Consider the following 15,426-nt stretch of genomic DNA (forward strand, 5'->3'; position numbering starts at 1 on the left):
TCTGACCTCACCACCTGCGTCCACGGTAACCGACGGCGACAGACGTTCAAACTGGAGTCACCTCGTTTAGAGTCATTAATATATTAATGTGTGTGTGTGTGTGTGTGTGTGTCTCAGCCTGTGCAGTGAAGCCGTCCTGTCACCATGTGGCGCTGTTCAACTCTCAGTGTGAATTGTACAGCACACACACACTGAACACACACTGCAACACCCCCCAACAGGTAAACACACACACACACACACACAGTAACACACAGTAACACACAGTAACACACAGTAACACACACACACACACACAGTAACACACACAGTAACACACACACACACACACACACACACTGACTCGTCTCATTACGTGTGTGTCTCTTCAGACCAAAGGGTTTCTGGGTAATCCTCAGGCCGAGCTGTTTGATTGGCTGAGCTGCTCTCTGAGAGTGAGGGGCGGAGCTTCAGGTCAGCTGGTCATCAGGAAGAAAGGTACTGTAACCACAGCAACCACCTGAGTGACATGGTGTGTTTCAGGTGTGATCAGGTGTGCGTGTGTGTGTTTCAGGTGTGTGTGTGTTTCAGGTGTGATCAGGTGTGTGTGTGTGTGTTTCAGGTGTGTGTGTTTCAAGTGTGTGTATGTGTGTGTGTTTCAGGTGTGTGTGTTTCAGGTGTGCGTGTGTGTGTTTCAGGTGTGTGTGTGTTTCAGGTGTGATCAGGTGTGTGTGTGTGTGTTTCAAGTGTGTGTGCGTGTGTTTCAGGTGTGTGTGTTTCAAGTGTGTGTGTGTGTGTTTCAAGTGTGTGTGCGTGTGTTTCAGGTGTGTGTGTGTGTGTGTTTCAAGTGTGTGTGCGTGTGTTTCAGGTGTGTTTCAGGTGTGTGTGTGTGTGTGTGTTTCAGGTGTGTGTGTTTCAGGTGTGATCAGGTGTGTGTGTGTGTGTGTTTCAAGTGTGTGTGTGTGTGTTTCAGGTGTGATCAGGTGTGTGTGTGTGTTTCAGGGGCGGAGTCTCCCTCTGGTCTGAGGATGATGAAGGCTCTCTCAGGTGTGTTCAGGACTCAGGTGTTCTCTGGGCGGACCTCTCTGTCCGACGCTCATCGTTTCTGTCAGGACGGCTGCAGACGTGACGCGTGCTGCGATGGCTTCATCCTGAACCAGAACACGCTGAACGGAGGTGCGTTACCATGGAGACCGGGGGCCGCCTCACCTGTTCACCTGAGTGAACGTACCTGAATGACTGACCTGTTCCTCCCTGCAGGTTCTCTGCTCTGTGGTTGGCTGAGAGCTCCGTCTGTCTTGATGTGCGGGGACCAGGACTGGGACATGATTGGACAGGGAGCGGCCAATCGAATCTGCGGGGCGGGGCTAACGTACAATGAGCAGCAGAAGAACTTCCTGTTCGACTTCGGAGGACAAACGTTCGCCATCAGTACGACACCTGACACCTGACACCACACCTCCACTTCCTGTTAGAGGACTCCCTGTTTCCTGTTGACCATATTTGTTCTCTGTCGTCACAGCTGACTCAGCTCTGCCGCCAGACAGCAAGAACAAGAAGGACTATCAGGCGTCCATCGTCAGCTTCCAGAGAGTCTACCTGAACACAGGTACCGTACCTGAACACACGTACCTGAACACACGTACCTGAACACACGTACCTGAACACACGTACCTGAACACAGGTACCGTACCTGAACACACGTACCTGAACACGCGTACCTGAACACGCGTACCTGAACACACGTACCTGAACACAGGTACCATACCTGAGCACATGTACCTGACCACCACCTCCGCCCTCATCAGAGGGCTGTAGTGTCCTTCGGTGTCGGCAGGAAACGTTAGAGATATCATGAGTCAGCAGTTATCGAGGTCACAGACTGATTCTTTGTTTGTTGTCAGACGCTGAGTCAGCAGCCGGTGGATCTACTTCCTCTTCCTGTCCAGCAGCAGAACCCGCTCCACCTGAGGACGGTACGTATCATCAGACATGACGTGTGTGTGTGTGTGTGTGTGTGTGTGTGTGTGTGTGTGAAGAGTTTGTGTTCAGTGTGTGTTCTCTTTGTGTGTGTGTTCAGTGTCGGTGCGGCTGAAGTTCAAGCCTCTGTCCGAGGGTGACGTCGTCGTGGATACTAACAGGAAGCTCCCCTCGCTCTCCTTCTGGCTCAACAAGAACAACTACGACTCCCAGCAGGCCTTGCTGTGGTGTCTGTCACGTAGGTCACACGCTCTGATGAACAGCAGACAGGTGGAGGTGAGCTGGTTTCAGGCGCTAACAGCTGATGATGGTGTTTTCAGGCTGCGACGCGGAGCCGCTGTGCTCCGTGGCGGACCTCCGAGACGCTGACTCAGCAGGTTTCTTCAGCTGCTCGCTGCTTCCTGACAGCAGAGTGTGCGGCGCCTACGACAAGCCGCTGAGACGAGCATGCCGGCCCCTGCTGGACACCAGGCCCAACAACACCTACAGCAAGAAGGGTGAGCAGGCCAGGACCAGGACCAGGACCAGGACCAGACCACGAGTCTGAGAGCACATGTTGATGTGTGTGTGTGTGTGTGTGTGTGTGTGTGTGTGTGTGTGTTTCAGTGGATCTGTCTGGACCTGTCAAGAGTTTCTACGAGAGAGTTTCCTTCCAGAAGATGGTTTCTTATTCTGTACGCAACCGAGTCAGCGTGGCGGGAAACACACTGCTGTCTGAGGGGTAACACACACACACACACACACACACACACACCGAGCTAACATCAGTTAACTGATGTGTGTGTGTTCAGGTTCATGGAGTGTGAGCGGCGCTGTGACGAGGATCCTTGTTGCCGTGGTATCGGCTTCGTCCGGGACACCGCATCGACAGGTAACTACGGTAACCACTGTGTTTTTAAGACATGGAGTGTTTAAGAGATCTTCAACTTCATCCTCTGTGTGTGTGTGTGTGTGTGTGTGTGTGTCACAGGTGGCTCAGGTGTGGTGTGTCTGTCTCTGATCAGTCTCGGGGTTCAGACCTGCGGTGAGGACACGACCACGTGGAGGACTCAGGACTGCAGACCGTCTGCAGTGAAGACCACACCGGACCCGTTTGGATGGTACCAGAAACCAGGTACTGAGTACACACAGTACACACAGTACACACGTTACACACAGTACAAATACACTGTTAAAATAACGTGTGTGTGTGTGTGTGTGTGTGTGTGTGTGTGTGTGTGTTCAGTGAATCAGTGGACTTCAGCTGCTGCTCTGTGTCCTCCATTCAACCTGCCACCAACCACAAACAACGGTAACACTGCAGTACTACTGCAAAAAGAACTACTGCAGTACTACTACTACTATAATACTACTATTATCTAATCCAAAAAACTTGAATTCCTTCAGGATCAATAAAGTATCTATCTGTTACTGCAATACTACTACTACTGCAGTTACTGCTTTTTTTACTATAAGTACTGTTACTGCTACTAACACCTCCTAGTACTCATGTACTATAAGTACATGAGTACTACGAGTGCTCATGCTGTCTACTTTCACTGAAGTACTTTGAGTACCTGGGTACTTCATTACCTGTGTGTACTTGAGTACTTTGTTACCTGATTACTGTGTACTCTGTGTACTCTGTGTACTCGCAGTGTCTCTCGATCATTGGACGGCGCTCTCTGACTCATCATTCCTCGTCGACCCGTCTGTCTCCACGTATGATGTCATCCACGTGAGCCGTGACATCGCCACTGACCGCGGCGAGACCAGGGATTGGTGTCTCCATGGTAACCACGGCTAACAGGAAGTATTGTTTGTGTGGCAGCCCCCGACACTCCTCCACTTCCTGTTTACCTCCTGTTTGTTGACTTCCTGTTGCAGCCTGTCAGGAGGCGGAGTCTTGTGTTGCCGTGACGATCAGTGAGGTGGAGTCCGCCACTCGCTGCGTCCTCTACCCCGACACCACAGCCTGCGGGTTAAGCTCCGCCCCCAGCTCATCCAGCCACACCTCCTCCTGCAGACTGGTCATCAGAGAGCCCGCCCCCCAGGTGTACCTGAGGACAGGTGAGCCCATCAGCCAATCACAGAGAACAGTCACTCAGAGCGGCGCCGGACAAACACTTTGTTTTCCTCTTCAGCGCGGTTGCCATTGGTTACGGCCGTCTCCATCCCGGGACACGGGACGCTGCACGGCGTCGCCGTGGAAACAGCCCTGGGCTCAGACAGGAAGACGGTCGTTCAGTTCCTGGGAGTCCCGTACGCCCGTCCACCAATCGGATCACTCCGCTTTGAAGCTGCTCAACCAGCTGATTGGACGGGAACCTGGGACGCCACCAAACCCCGGTAACTTCCTGTCTGCATCGCCCACCTGTCTGTCCTCATTCATCCACCTGTCTGTCCTCGTCATCCACCTGTCTGTCCTCAGTCATCCACCTGTCTGTCCTCGTCATCCACCTGTCTGTCCTCATTTATCCACCTGTCTGTCCTCAGTCATCCACCTGTCTGTCCTCATTTATCCACCTGTCTGTCCTTGTCATCCACCTGTCTGTCCTCATTCATCCACCTGTCTGTCCTTGTTATCCACCTGTCTGTCCTCATTCATCCACCTGTCTGTCTGTCTTCAGTCCCAGCTGTGTTCAGCCTGGTGATGTCGACTCTTCAGCGTCCAATGAGGACTGTCTGTACCTGAACGTCTTCACACCTGCTGCTCAGGTAAGTCTCCATCCTCACCTCCGTCACCTCCGTCTCCTCCGTCTCCTCCGTCAGGTGTCATGTTGTCTCACCTGTTTGTGATGTTTCAGAGGGGGCGTGTCCCAGTCTTGGTTTACTTCTTCAACCCTTCGGCCAATCAGAACCCGGGACTATTGGACGGCTCCGCCCTCGCTGCCGTGGGTAATATCGTCGTGGTAACGGCCAGCTACAGAACCGCGGCGCTGGGATTCCTCAGTACCGGCGTCTCGGGTTCGTCTGGTCTCCACGGTAACTACGGCCTGTCGGACCAGGAGGCGGTGCTTCGCTGGGTTCATGCCCACATCTCACTGGTGGGCGGAGACAGCGGGAGAGTGACGGTTGGGGCGGAGCGGGGTGGCGCTGACATCACCAGCCTCCACCTGCTCTCCTCCTCGTCTTCCTCTCGTCTCCTGTTCCAGCGAATGATGCTGATGGTGAGAACGACTTCCTCTCCTCACAGGAAGTGATGCTGGTCGTCAGCAGCTAGTTAGCATGTAGCATGTGTTTGTGTTGTGGTTCTGCAGGGCGGTTCTGTGTTCTCCCCGTCACTGGTTCAGACTCCGCCCACCTCCAGGCGACAGGCCATCGCTCTCGCCAAAGAGCTCGGCTGCGTGACCTCCGACCTCGACGACGGCAAGCTGGCCGCCTGCCTCAGAGCGGCGCCGGTTGGCGCTCTGAACGCCGCTCAGACGAAGGTAAACTTCAACGTCCGTGATGTCGTGACGGCGCCGTCAGAGAGTTTCTGACCTCGTCTGTCTGTCCTCTCCTCAGCTGCTCGCCGTCACTGGTCCGTTTCAGTCGTGGTCGCCGCTCCGTCCGTCCGTCTCTCAGCCGTCGCTCCGCAGAGTCGACCTGCTGCTCGGGACATCAGAACACGACGGGCTGCTGGGCCGGGCTCGCCGGATCAAGGTCAGAGGTCACAGTGCACTACAGTTACTGTAACGTTAACGTAACGTCACTCTCGCCCTCACACCTTTCCGGGTCTCTCTGCCGGTTCAGGACTTCGAGGCTCTGCAGGGTCGGGCTGACGGTAAGACGGCGTTCTACGAGGCTCTCAGCCGCTCGCTGGGCGGAGCGACAGGAAGTGACGTGCTGAAGGAGGCGGCGGCCTGGTTCTATTCTCTGGATCACAGCCCGTCGGCCGCAGGATACAACCTGTTCTCCAGAGCGCTCAACAACGCCACCAGGTCCGATACTCCACCCACTTCCTGCTCACCAGTAGTCCGGCCTGGTACCGAGCGCTGACCGGGTTCTGTTTGTGTTCTGCAGGGATCTGTTCATCATCTGTCCCGCCCTGCAGATGGCCAGCCACTGGGCTAACAGCAAAGCGAACATCTTCCTGTACCACCAACCGGCCGCCAGCGCTCACGACAGGTACGTCAGGTGACTGAGCACAGGTATCCCTGTTTGGTCATGTGACTGATCGATGATTGGTTCCTGCGTGCAGGGCCGAGCCGTCAGTTCCTCTGGACCTTCAGTTTGTCTTCGGGACCCCTTATCATCCAATGAGCTCTCAGCGTTTCACCTCCTCCGATCGACGCCTCTCTCTGGCCATGATGACCTACGTCTCCAGCTTCGCCCGGACCGGGTCAGACAAACGCTCGTTAACAGACGCTCGTTAACAGACGCTCGTTAACAGACGCTCGTTAACAGACGCTCGTTAACAAACTATAACCGAACTGGGGCTGATTTTTCTTGTTTTATTTCTCAGGAACCCGAACCCATCCCGTGTGTGGGCGGAGTCAATTCTGCCCCGCTGGCAGCAGGTCCTGTCCTCTGAAGCTCCGCCCACCTACCTGGAGCTAAGTCCCGCCCTCCAAAATCGTCAGGGTCTGAGTCAGAGCGCCTGCTCTTTCTGGAGCCAACTGGGACCAAAACTGACCGGACAGACAGGTGAGGGGGGCACATCCACATCAGTCCACCTCTGGGGTTCTGGGTTCAGTCGCTCCGGATCCTGTCATCTAACAAACTTCCTGTTTCCTGTTTTTCTTTATCCAGGTGATTTGGGGGCGGAGCCTGCGTTGACTGCTGAGCTCCCAGTTGCTTCACCGTCCAACCAATCACAGACGGAGAAAGATGCCTACAGTTAAACTCATGACATCATCATCCTTTCTTAATGACATCACAGTTTGTTGTCTTAATGATCAATAAAAAGCATTTAAACGCAAACTGTGTCTGCACTTCTTTTGATGGCCACCGGGGGACTACGTCCAGGTTTTAGACAGTCTGCGGGGACATCACGGAGACTACGTCCAGGTTTTAGACAGTCTGCGGGGACGTCACGGAGACTACGTCCAGGTTTTAGACAGTCTGCGGGGACGTCACGGAGACTACGTCCAGGTTTTAGACAGTCTGCGGGGACGTCACGGAGACTACGTCCAGGTTTTAGACAGTCTGCGGGGACGTCACGGAGACTACGTCCAGGTTTTAGACAGTCTGCGGGGACGTCACGGAGACTACGTCCAGGTTTTAGACAGTCTGCGGGGACGTCACGGAGACTACGTCCAGGTTTTAGACAGTCTGCGGGGACGTCACGGAGACTACGTCCAGGTTTTAGACAGTCTGCGGGGACGTCACGGAGACTACGTCCAGGTTTTAGACAGTCTGCGGGGACGTCACGGAGACTACGTCCAGGTTTTAGACAGTCTGCGGGGACGTCACGGAGACTACGTCCAGGTTTTAGACAGTCTGCGGGGACGTCACGGAGACTACGTCCAGGTTTTAGACAGTCTGCGGGGACGTCACGGAGACTACGTCCAGGTTTTAGACAGTCTGCAGGGACGTCACAGAGACTACGTCCAGGTTTTAGACAGTCTGCGGGGACGTCACGGAGACGTTGTTTGTTTCTTGTTGGACAAACTGAACTCTGACCATTCAAACTGTGACCACAGAGTGGCGCCCTGTTCTCACGGGAACACCCAGGGCATGATGGGAGTGTGCCAGCCCCAGCTCCACCTCCACCCCCTCCCCCCTCCACCTGTGTGCAGGTGAGTCAGGTGTATAAAGGAGTTCTTTCTCTGGATGGAAACAGACTCCAGCAGCCGCTCACACTGAGATCTTTGTCACAAACTGTCGGATTTCCTGCAGAAAGATGGAGACGCTGCTCGCTCTGTGGATCGCTCTCACCGTCACCGCCTCAGGTAAGAACAACACTCTGATGCTGCCACAACATTTTCTCAACATTTGATTAACAAAAAAGTAACAACTACACTTAGAGATTATCGATGAAGTTTGTTTAAATAATCTGTTTTTCTCTAATTAATGATTCTTTTATTAATCATTCTTCATTAGTTCAGTGTGTAAAAATCGTTTCATCTGCCCAACAGTCCAAAAGATTCAGTTCACGGTCTCGAACACGTAATAAAAGCCTGAACGTCGCCTCTTAAATGTTCCTCAGCTTTTGATATCACTGCAGATTCATGAATAGAGATTCAGGGCCGATCAGGACGTCACGTTAACCTCGCTGACTCTCCAGGATCTGGTCTGTAACAGACCTCCAGCAGAACAAAAACCAAAGACAAAAGCCTCCCAGAGGAGAGCCAGACGGCTGAAGAGGAGGCGAACATCTCACTCCTCCTGAGTCATCAGACAGGAAACACAAAGGAGGTCATCGTCTCTGATGTCGACCGTCCAACAGACGTCCAGAAATCAGAGAAACACTCGAACAGCTAACAGGAGCTGTTAGCTGTTTATCTTTCGTTCTACTCGAGTAAATTCACGTTCTCTTCACATAGTTTGAATTTTATCGCGCAGCCTTTAACCAATAGCAGAGACGTGTGTGTGACATCACTTGGCACTTCGTGATTTGTGACTGAAATGGACTACAAACCACGTCCTGCATGCTAACGCTTGAACAATGATGTGATGTCACAATGTTCAGCTGTATCAACCAATCAACAAACTCAACCAATTAATAGTTTTCAGTCAATGGGTGCTCCTCGTCAATATTATTCCATCTCTGAACCGTTAGACTCGACATAGACCTGGACTTAGCTTAGCATATTAGCATGCTAACATTTGGTAATTAGCGGTAAGCACACAGGTGGAGAATGTTTTTAGTTCTACAGATATTTGGACATAAACCAGAATCAACAAACACCAGATTATCAACATGTTTCTTCTTCTTTAGTATTCTCCACTACAACTCCTGATGCCATGACAACCAGGAGAGAACCCAGTCCAACCAGTGACCACGCAACAACACCTGGAAACAACACCAGTCCAACCAGTGACCACGCAACAACACCTGGAAACAACACCAGTCCAACCAGTGACCATGCAACAACACCTGGAAACAACACCAGTCCAACCAGTGACCACGCAACAACACCTGGAAACAACACCAGTCCAACCAGTGACCACGCAACAACACCTGGAAACAACACCAGTCCAACCAGTGAGCACGCAACAACACCTGGAAACAACACCAGTCCAACCAGTGACCACGCAACAACACCTGGAAACAACACCAGTCCAACCAGTACCACTGCTGATCACATGTCAGCTTCACCTGAACCCAACGTGACCACCAGCAGCTCTCCAAATAGCAGTGAGCACCACACGACCAACCACTCTCTTGTAACCACGGCGACAAACACAGCACACACTGTGCCAGTTTCCCCCGGCAACAACACTCACACCAACTCTACATCACCCACTACAACGACGTCCAATGATACCATGGCAACAAGAACTGTTTCCCCAAATAAAACAGGGTCATCACAGAGTGTGGCCCCGCCCCTGGCCAGCGGCAGCGGCGTTCCTGGGTGGGGCATCGCTCTGCTGGTCCTGGCAGCTCTGGTTCTGCTGCTGCTGATCCTGCTGCTGATCGGACTGGTGAGTGTCTCTCTGTGTGTTCAGAACCAGAGCCAAGACGTAGTTAGGTTAGCTTAGCTTAGAATAAAGGCTGAAACAGCTAGTTTGTGAGCTGCAGAGGTGTTGGTGGGTGTCTTTGTGCTTGTGTTTTTCCTCTGTTCATATCCCGAATTAATTTAAATGCAAAGTCTGTCTTATCATGTGACTAGCAAATTTGTCCTTCACAGCTGGTTTGGTGCTGCTGCTACAGAGGGCGCTACAAAGACTTCAGTCCCTATGACCATCTGACCCACAGAGACGACATCCCACTGTACACCACTCACAGCCGCTTTGAAGGGCCCAATGGGAGGCCATACGTAAGTCTCTGAAGACACACATAACAACACTAATGTCCTCACAAGGACACATAACAACACTAATGTCCTCACAAGGACACATAATAACACTAATGTCCTCATAAGGACACATAACAACACTAATGTCCTCATAAAGACACATAACAACACTAATGTCCTCATAGGGACAGTGACCTGACAGGACCTGGTGTAGAAAACGCAACGTCCTGAAAAGGACAAGGATCAAGTTCACACTCCACACACACACATACAAGTTGACTTAGGTGACTTTTGGGGACATTCCATAGAGGTTCATTCATTTCTTTGAGGTCCGCCTGACAGAAGACGGACCTCTGACCCAAAAAGCAGCTGAGACACGTCTTCGTCTCCAATCAGACGAGCTGTCCCCAGTTACGTGGTCATCAGTCACAGACAGACACATGGCGTGACACATGTGACGTGTGAATGGGTGTGTGTTGGCGTGGGGAGGTCATTGTTACTGTTACTGATATTTAAATGAGTCATAGTCAACATTTACACATGGTGACTCCTAACTAATGAGGCTGTCACCATGACAACAGGAGCGGGACAACAAAAGCTATTAGTGGGTGTCGAGTCAAACACAGCGCAGACTAAATGCGTCTCCAAGAGTCCAGCACGGTCCAGATGTTCCGTTATCGGTTCTAGGTTGAGTGAAGTGTAAAATGTTTCTCCAGGTCTTTGAACTGCTTCCTGCTCTAAAGTGAGTAATTGTCCCGTAACGTGTCTGACGTCTAATTTACTTTTGAAAAATGAAAAATATTGGTATTGATTGATTGATTGATTGATTGATTGATCAGCAGTTCATCTCTGCATGTTTAGCTGAGCTTAGCTTAGCTTAAACACTGGAAACAAAGGGAAACTGCTAGCCTAGCTGCATCAGAAGAGTAAAACAATAAACACTTTACATGAACGTGACGTTTGTTTCTTCACAGATAATAACTCACCGACGCTCACGCTGTCATTCATCGTTTGTTTTCAGGAGGAACTCGATAAGCCGATGAAGAACCGGACGGGGATTTACACGGTCAACCAATAAAAACGCTCCACGACTCGAGCGAGGAAGACACAACGCGACGACATCACTTCAAACTTTGTTACATAAAAAGTTGTTTTATTTTGATTTTGTTGTTTTATAAATTCGGATCTTGATTTGAATTTTTGTGACTCGTTAGTTTTTATTTATTGTCTGTAAAGCACTGTGCAGCTCGTCTGTAACATCCACGACGATGTTATTATATGTTATTATAAATGCTGCAGATCAGATCATTCTTACAATCATTCAATATTTTAAAGTTTAACTGATAAATTGATTGACAATCTGTATTAATTAACTATCATTATGTTATGATTTTGTAAATTAGGACACGTGGTGTTTTTTGTTATTGTTGTTCTTTATATTTCCTCTGCCAGGCTTCCACTGATTATTAATAATGATGGTTGAGCTGTTGGTGTCTGTAATAACGTCACACAGAGTTCGGTCTGGCCTGCTCTGAGCTGAATGATGTTTACGTTCATCAGTTATTATATTTGGTACATCAACATAACTCTGTTTGTTTGTAAACAGTGAAACTACTAATTAACAGTTCGACCATCATGATTAATGACACTGAGGATTCTTATGCTGATTCCAAAGTTGCAGTCAGCTGACCCTCCAGGTATCAAAGCTCCACTGATCAGCTGATCACGATCGGACCTGCAGCTCCGTGGCAACTCGTTTGTGCAGCAACAGAAAGCGAGATATATATTTAACAAGGCCTAAACAACCCGGACTCCTTCTGCTGTGTTTGTGCTAGTTTCACTATTCCAAGTCAACATCAGTGCATTTGTCAAACAAGCATATTTTGCATATTTTAAAGTAAAACTCAAGACAAGCCATGGGCCACAGTTTACGATGTGGACCAAAGGAACACGTGAAAAGTTGCCATTTGGTTTCCCCATGGTTTGTTTAGTGGAAACATCAGGACGTAACAAGAAAAATCAAAGTCAAATAGAATCTCCTGATCTACCGTCAGCTAGAAGACCAACTACCTCCTGTAGAAGATCTGAGTGATGCTCAGGACGCAGTGACAGCAACTCGAGGATTCAGCAAACAAGCACATGTCTGTTGAGTTCAGTATTTTTCAGATTTTTTAAGAAAACTGGATCCTATAGTTCAAAAACTTTAAAAACGTGATCGATCAGTTTTGGATTCTGCAGCTGTCAGACCAAAGTCCACAAAACCTGCCCCCAGTGTGATCAGTGGAAGCCTGGCAGAGGAAATCTAAAGAACAACAACAACAATAAAACACTTAGAAAACTGTGCAATCATTTCTGAATTACAAACCAACAGCTCCACTCTAACTGACTCCACACTGTTTGAACAATTGAAGTTTTTGTAGCAATGCTGTGTCATTTTCTTTTATTGGCTTGTTTGAAAAACATTTCATCAGTAATATTATTTTATTTGAGTCACTTTTGTTTTAAATATTGCTGTGCTTTTTTACAGCGACAATAATTATGCAAATTTTTAGAGAAACATTTGATACAGATGTTTGAGCTAAATCTATATTTACAATCATAATTATAATTGTAAACTCAAATTTAAAGTCATGAATGTTTCATTGTCATCGTGTTTTGTAAATCTGTGTGACGCTTTAAAACTCTACGGTCTGTCTTATATTTCATGCTGCCGATGGTGTTAATCATATTTCAGTCTGGCAGCAGCGTCCATGTCCCAGTTTGTTCTGCTTTGTGTGTTGAAGCAGGAAACCTTCCCGCCTCATTGTTGCAGCTGGGATTCCTCCTTTTTGAACCAAAGTGCAGGTTTATTTTTCAGCTGCCTCACAAAGAGCCTCACAAAGACAGAAAGAGAAGACGAGGCGTGGAGCAGCTGAGGAATTTTATTAATGTTTAATACAAGTGTGATGGAGCTGATACCGACATAAAGAGTCTGGGCTGGGCTCCGCTCGCTCAATGAGTCTGACAACAAGAGCCTCGGTCCACATGCTCCGCCAGTTTTAGGACTGTACATAGATTTATCCTCAGTTATTGTTTGTGAATAAACATGGTCACATGACTGAGACTCTCCACTGTCATTCTGTTTCAAGCAGCTGTAAGCTAGCTCAGCTAGCGGTGCTGGGAAGTGAAACACAACCTGCAGTTCCTCTAACGTCCACCTGAGGCTGGCTCCAGAAGTGAGTCAGTCTCCATAAGTCCCCATGTCCAAATGTCCAACTTCACAGCAGAAATAAACATGTTTACAGACTGGTACAAAAAACAGTTTTGGTCTCTGTAGCTAATTTTTAGCTCGTGATCAGAAGATGAAGTTGCGCCTGATTAACGCCGACAGCTTGTACACAGGTATATAGGTACACAGGTATACAGGTACACAGGTATACAGGTACACAGGTATACAGGTACACAGGTACACAGGTACACAGGTATACAGGTACACAGGTACGCAGGTATACAGGTACGCAGGTATACAGGTACGCAGGTATACAGGTACACAGGTACACAGGTATACAGGTACACAGGTATACAGGTATACAGGTACACAGGTATACAGGTACGCAGGTATACAGGTACGCAGGTATAAAGGTACACAGGTACGCAGGTACACAGGTACACAGGTATACAGGTACGCAGGTATAAAGGTACGCAGGTACGCAGGTACACAGGTACACAGGTATACAGGTACGCAGGTACGCAGGTACACAGGTACACAGGTACTAGTTATTTTTTATTTTTAGTTATAGTTATTTCTAGTTATGTAAGGAGAGTCAGAGAAGACAAGTCTTCATCACAGGTTCGTTAATGATTGTGAAGAAACGATGATTGTTGAAAAGTCTTCGAGATGCTGAAACTAGTTTTTACTGTTTTCTGAGTTTGGTTTGTCCATTCCAAAGAAAAAGTGTTAATAATTAGTAATGAATGAATAATCAGTCAATAATTCACATGAATTGAGCTGACCGACCTTCTAACAGTGAAGCACAAAGTAACACAGGAAGTGGAGCTCAGACTCTTTCAGAATAAAGTAAAACATGTAATGTTATTACAATAACGTCTCGTCAGTCTTTAGGAAGCATGGCGATCAGCCCTTCTTTAAATGTAATGATAATCAATTAGTATAATTTCTATCTTATTATATAATTATTATTTAGACTATACATTAAATTTTTCAGTCTACGTGTTTTAGACTTTCCAGTTTATTGTATTTTTTTAAAGACTGAGAGCTGCTCTGTGACTCAGGTGTGTTCTTTATCAGCTCTGTTCACTTTTACTTTTTTCATGTAGTGAAGAAGTACTATGAAATGCAAATACTCAAGTAAAGTACTTTAAAACTGTTTAATATGGCCGTTGAGTAAATGTACATATTTACCTTCCATCCACGCCTGTGTTCCACTGCACGCGCTCTTTTAGTCACAGCTGTCATTAGTTGATTATTAATTGGTCAGCTGATCAGAGTGCACAGTAGAGGGAGCGGCCACTCAAACTTCATCTTTGTTTATTCCAAGAAAAATATCAGAATATATTTTTAGACAATACGTTACATTTTTTTTTACGACTTGAAATGAATCATAATCATCCGATCACAGAGAACAGACCAACAGCCGGAATATTTTAAACACTTACACACTTTTATTTTGAACGTTTTTACTGTACTTTTTTTTAACACATTTTTTTTTACCTTACTTTTTTTTACCATACTTTTTTTTACCGTACTTTTTTTTTTACCTTACTTTTTTTACCATACTTTTTTTTACCTTACTTTTTTTTACCTTAATTTTTTTTACCATACTTTTTTTTACCATACTTTTTTACCTTACTTTTTTTTACCGTACTTTTTTTAACCGTACTTTTTTTTTTACCGTACATTTTTTTACTGTTATCGTACTTTTTTTTTTTTACCGTACTTTATTTTACCTTACTTTTTTTTACCATACTTTTTTTTTTACTTTACTTCTTTTTTTGCCATACTTTTGTATTTTTTGTTTTTCTGTGCTGTAATTGTTTTCCATACATATTTTATTTTTAACATACATTTTTTGATACACTTTTTTGTACTGTACTTTAAGTATTAAATTTATAAAATATATTAAAATTGTTAATAAATACACTTACACACTTTTATTTTGAACGTTTTTACTGTACTTTTTTTTAAACACTTTTTTTTAAACCGTTTTTACCGTACTTTTTTTTACCATACTTTTTTTTTTACCGTTACCATACTTTTTCTTTTACCATACTTTTTTTTACCTTACTTTTTTTACCATACTGTTTTTTTACCGTTACCATACTTTTTCTTTTACCATGCTTTTTTTTACCTTACTTTTTTTACCATACTGTTTTTTTACCTTACTTTTTTTTGTTTACCTTACTTTTTTTACCATACTTTTTTTTACCTTAATTTTTTTTTTTTACCATACTTTTTTTTAACCGTACTTTTTTTACCTTAATTTTTTTTACCATACTTTTTTTTACCATACTTTTTTACCTTACTTTTTTTTACCATACTTTTTTTAACCGTACTTTTTTTTTTACCGTACATTTTTTTACTGTTATCGTACTTTTTTTTTTT

General features: G+C 46.8%; 2 protein-coding genes across 2 annotated transcripts in view; both read left to right on the forward strand.

Moving 5' to 3' along the window:
* tg (thyroglobulin) overlaps positions 1-6,835 on the forward strand; it is a 21,646-nt gene extending 14,811 nt beyond the window's left edge. Inside the window, exons 25-49 of the mRNA XM_019268463.2 lie at positions 1-25; positions 118-221; positions 372-477; positions 982-1,155; positions 1,240-1,410; positions 1,502-1,588; positions 1,884-1,955; positions 2,060-2,197; positions 2,280-2,456; positions 2,566-2,680; positions 2,751-2,830; positions 2,930-3,073; positions 3,185-3,250; positions 3,597-3,731; positions 3,826-4,008; positions 4,083-4,287; positions 4,569-4,656; positions 4,746-5,108; positions 5,199-5,369; positions 5,446-5,583; positions 5,674-5,861; positions 5,944-6,048; positions 6,122-6,262; positions 6,386-6,567; positions 6,673-6,835. The exon at positions 1-25 is cut by the window's left edge and continues 80 nt beyond it. Coding sequence (XP_019124008.2) covers positions 1-25; positions 118-221; positions 372-477; positions 982-1,155; positions 1,240-1,410; positions 1,502-1,588; positions 1,884-1,955; positions 2,060-2,197; positions 2,280-2,456; positions 2,566-2,680; positions 2,751-2,830; positions 2,930-3,073; positions 3,185-3,250; positions 3,597-3,731; positions 3,826-4,008; positions 4,083-4,287; positions 4,569-4,656; positions 4,746-5,108; positions 5,199-5,369; positions 5,446-5,583; positions 5,674-5,861; positions 5,944-6,048; positions 6,122-6,262; positions 6,386-6,567; positions 6,673-6,764 — 3,450 coding nt within the window. The 3' untranslated portion in view covers positions 6,765-6,835. The remainder of the gene's footprint in view (positions 26-117; positions 222-371; positions 478-981; positions 1,156-1,239; positions 1,411-1,501; positions 1,589-1,883; positions 1,956-2,059; positions 2,198-2,279; positions 2,457-2,565; positions 2,681-2,750; positions 2,831-2,929; positions 3,074-3,184; positions 3,251-3,596; positions 3,732-3,825; positions 4,009-4,082; positions 4,288-4,568; positions 4,657-4,745; positions 5,109-5,198; positions 5,370-5,445; positions 5,584-5,673; positions 5,862-5,943; positions 6,049-6,121; positions 6,263-6,385; positions 6,568-6,672) is intronic.
* Positions 6,836-7,724: 889 nt separating this feature from the next.
* On the forward strand, positions 7,725-11,003 carry LOC113744675 (mucin-1). The gene is made up of 4 exons (XM_027275356.1): positions 7,725-7,814; positions 8,804-9,510; positions 9,717-9,845; positions 10,846-11,003. Exons 1-4 carry the CDS (start codon positions 7,766-7,768, stop codon positions 10,900-10,902), a joined length of 942 nt encoding a protein of 313 aa, XP_027131157.1. The 5' UTR covers positions 7,725-7,765; the 3' UTR covers positions 10,903-11,003.
* Positions 11,004-15,426: the final 4,423 nt, after the last annotated feature.

Source organism: Larimichthys crocea, unplaced genomic scaffold (assembly GCF_000972845.2).
Source record: "Larimichthys crocea isolate SSNF unplaced genomic scaffold, L_crocea_2.0 scaffold100, whole genome shotgun sequence".
NCBI classification, from domain to species: Eukaryota; Metazoa; Chordata; class Actinopteri; family Sciaenidae; genus Larimichthys; species Larimichthys crocea.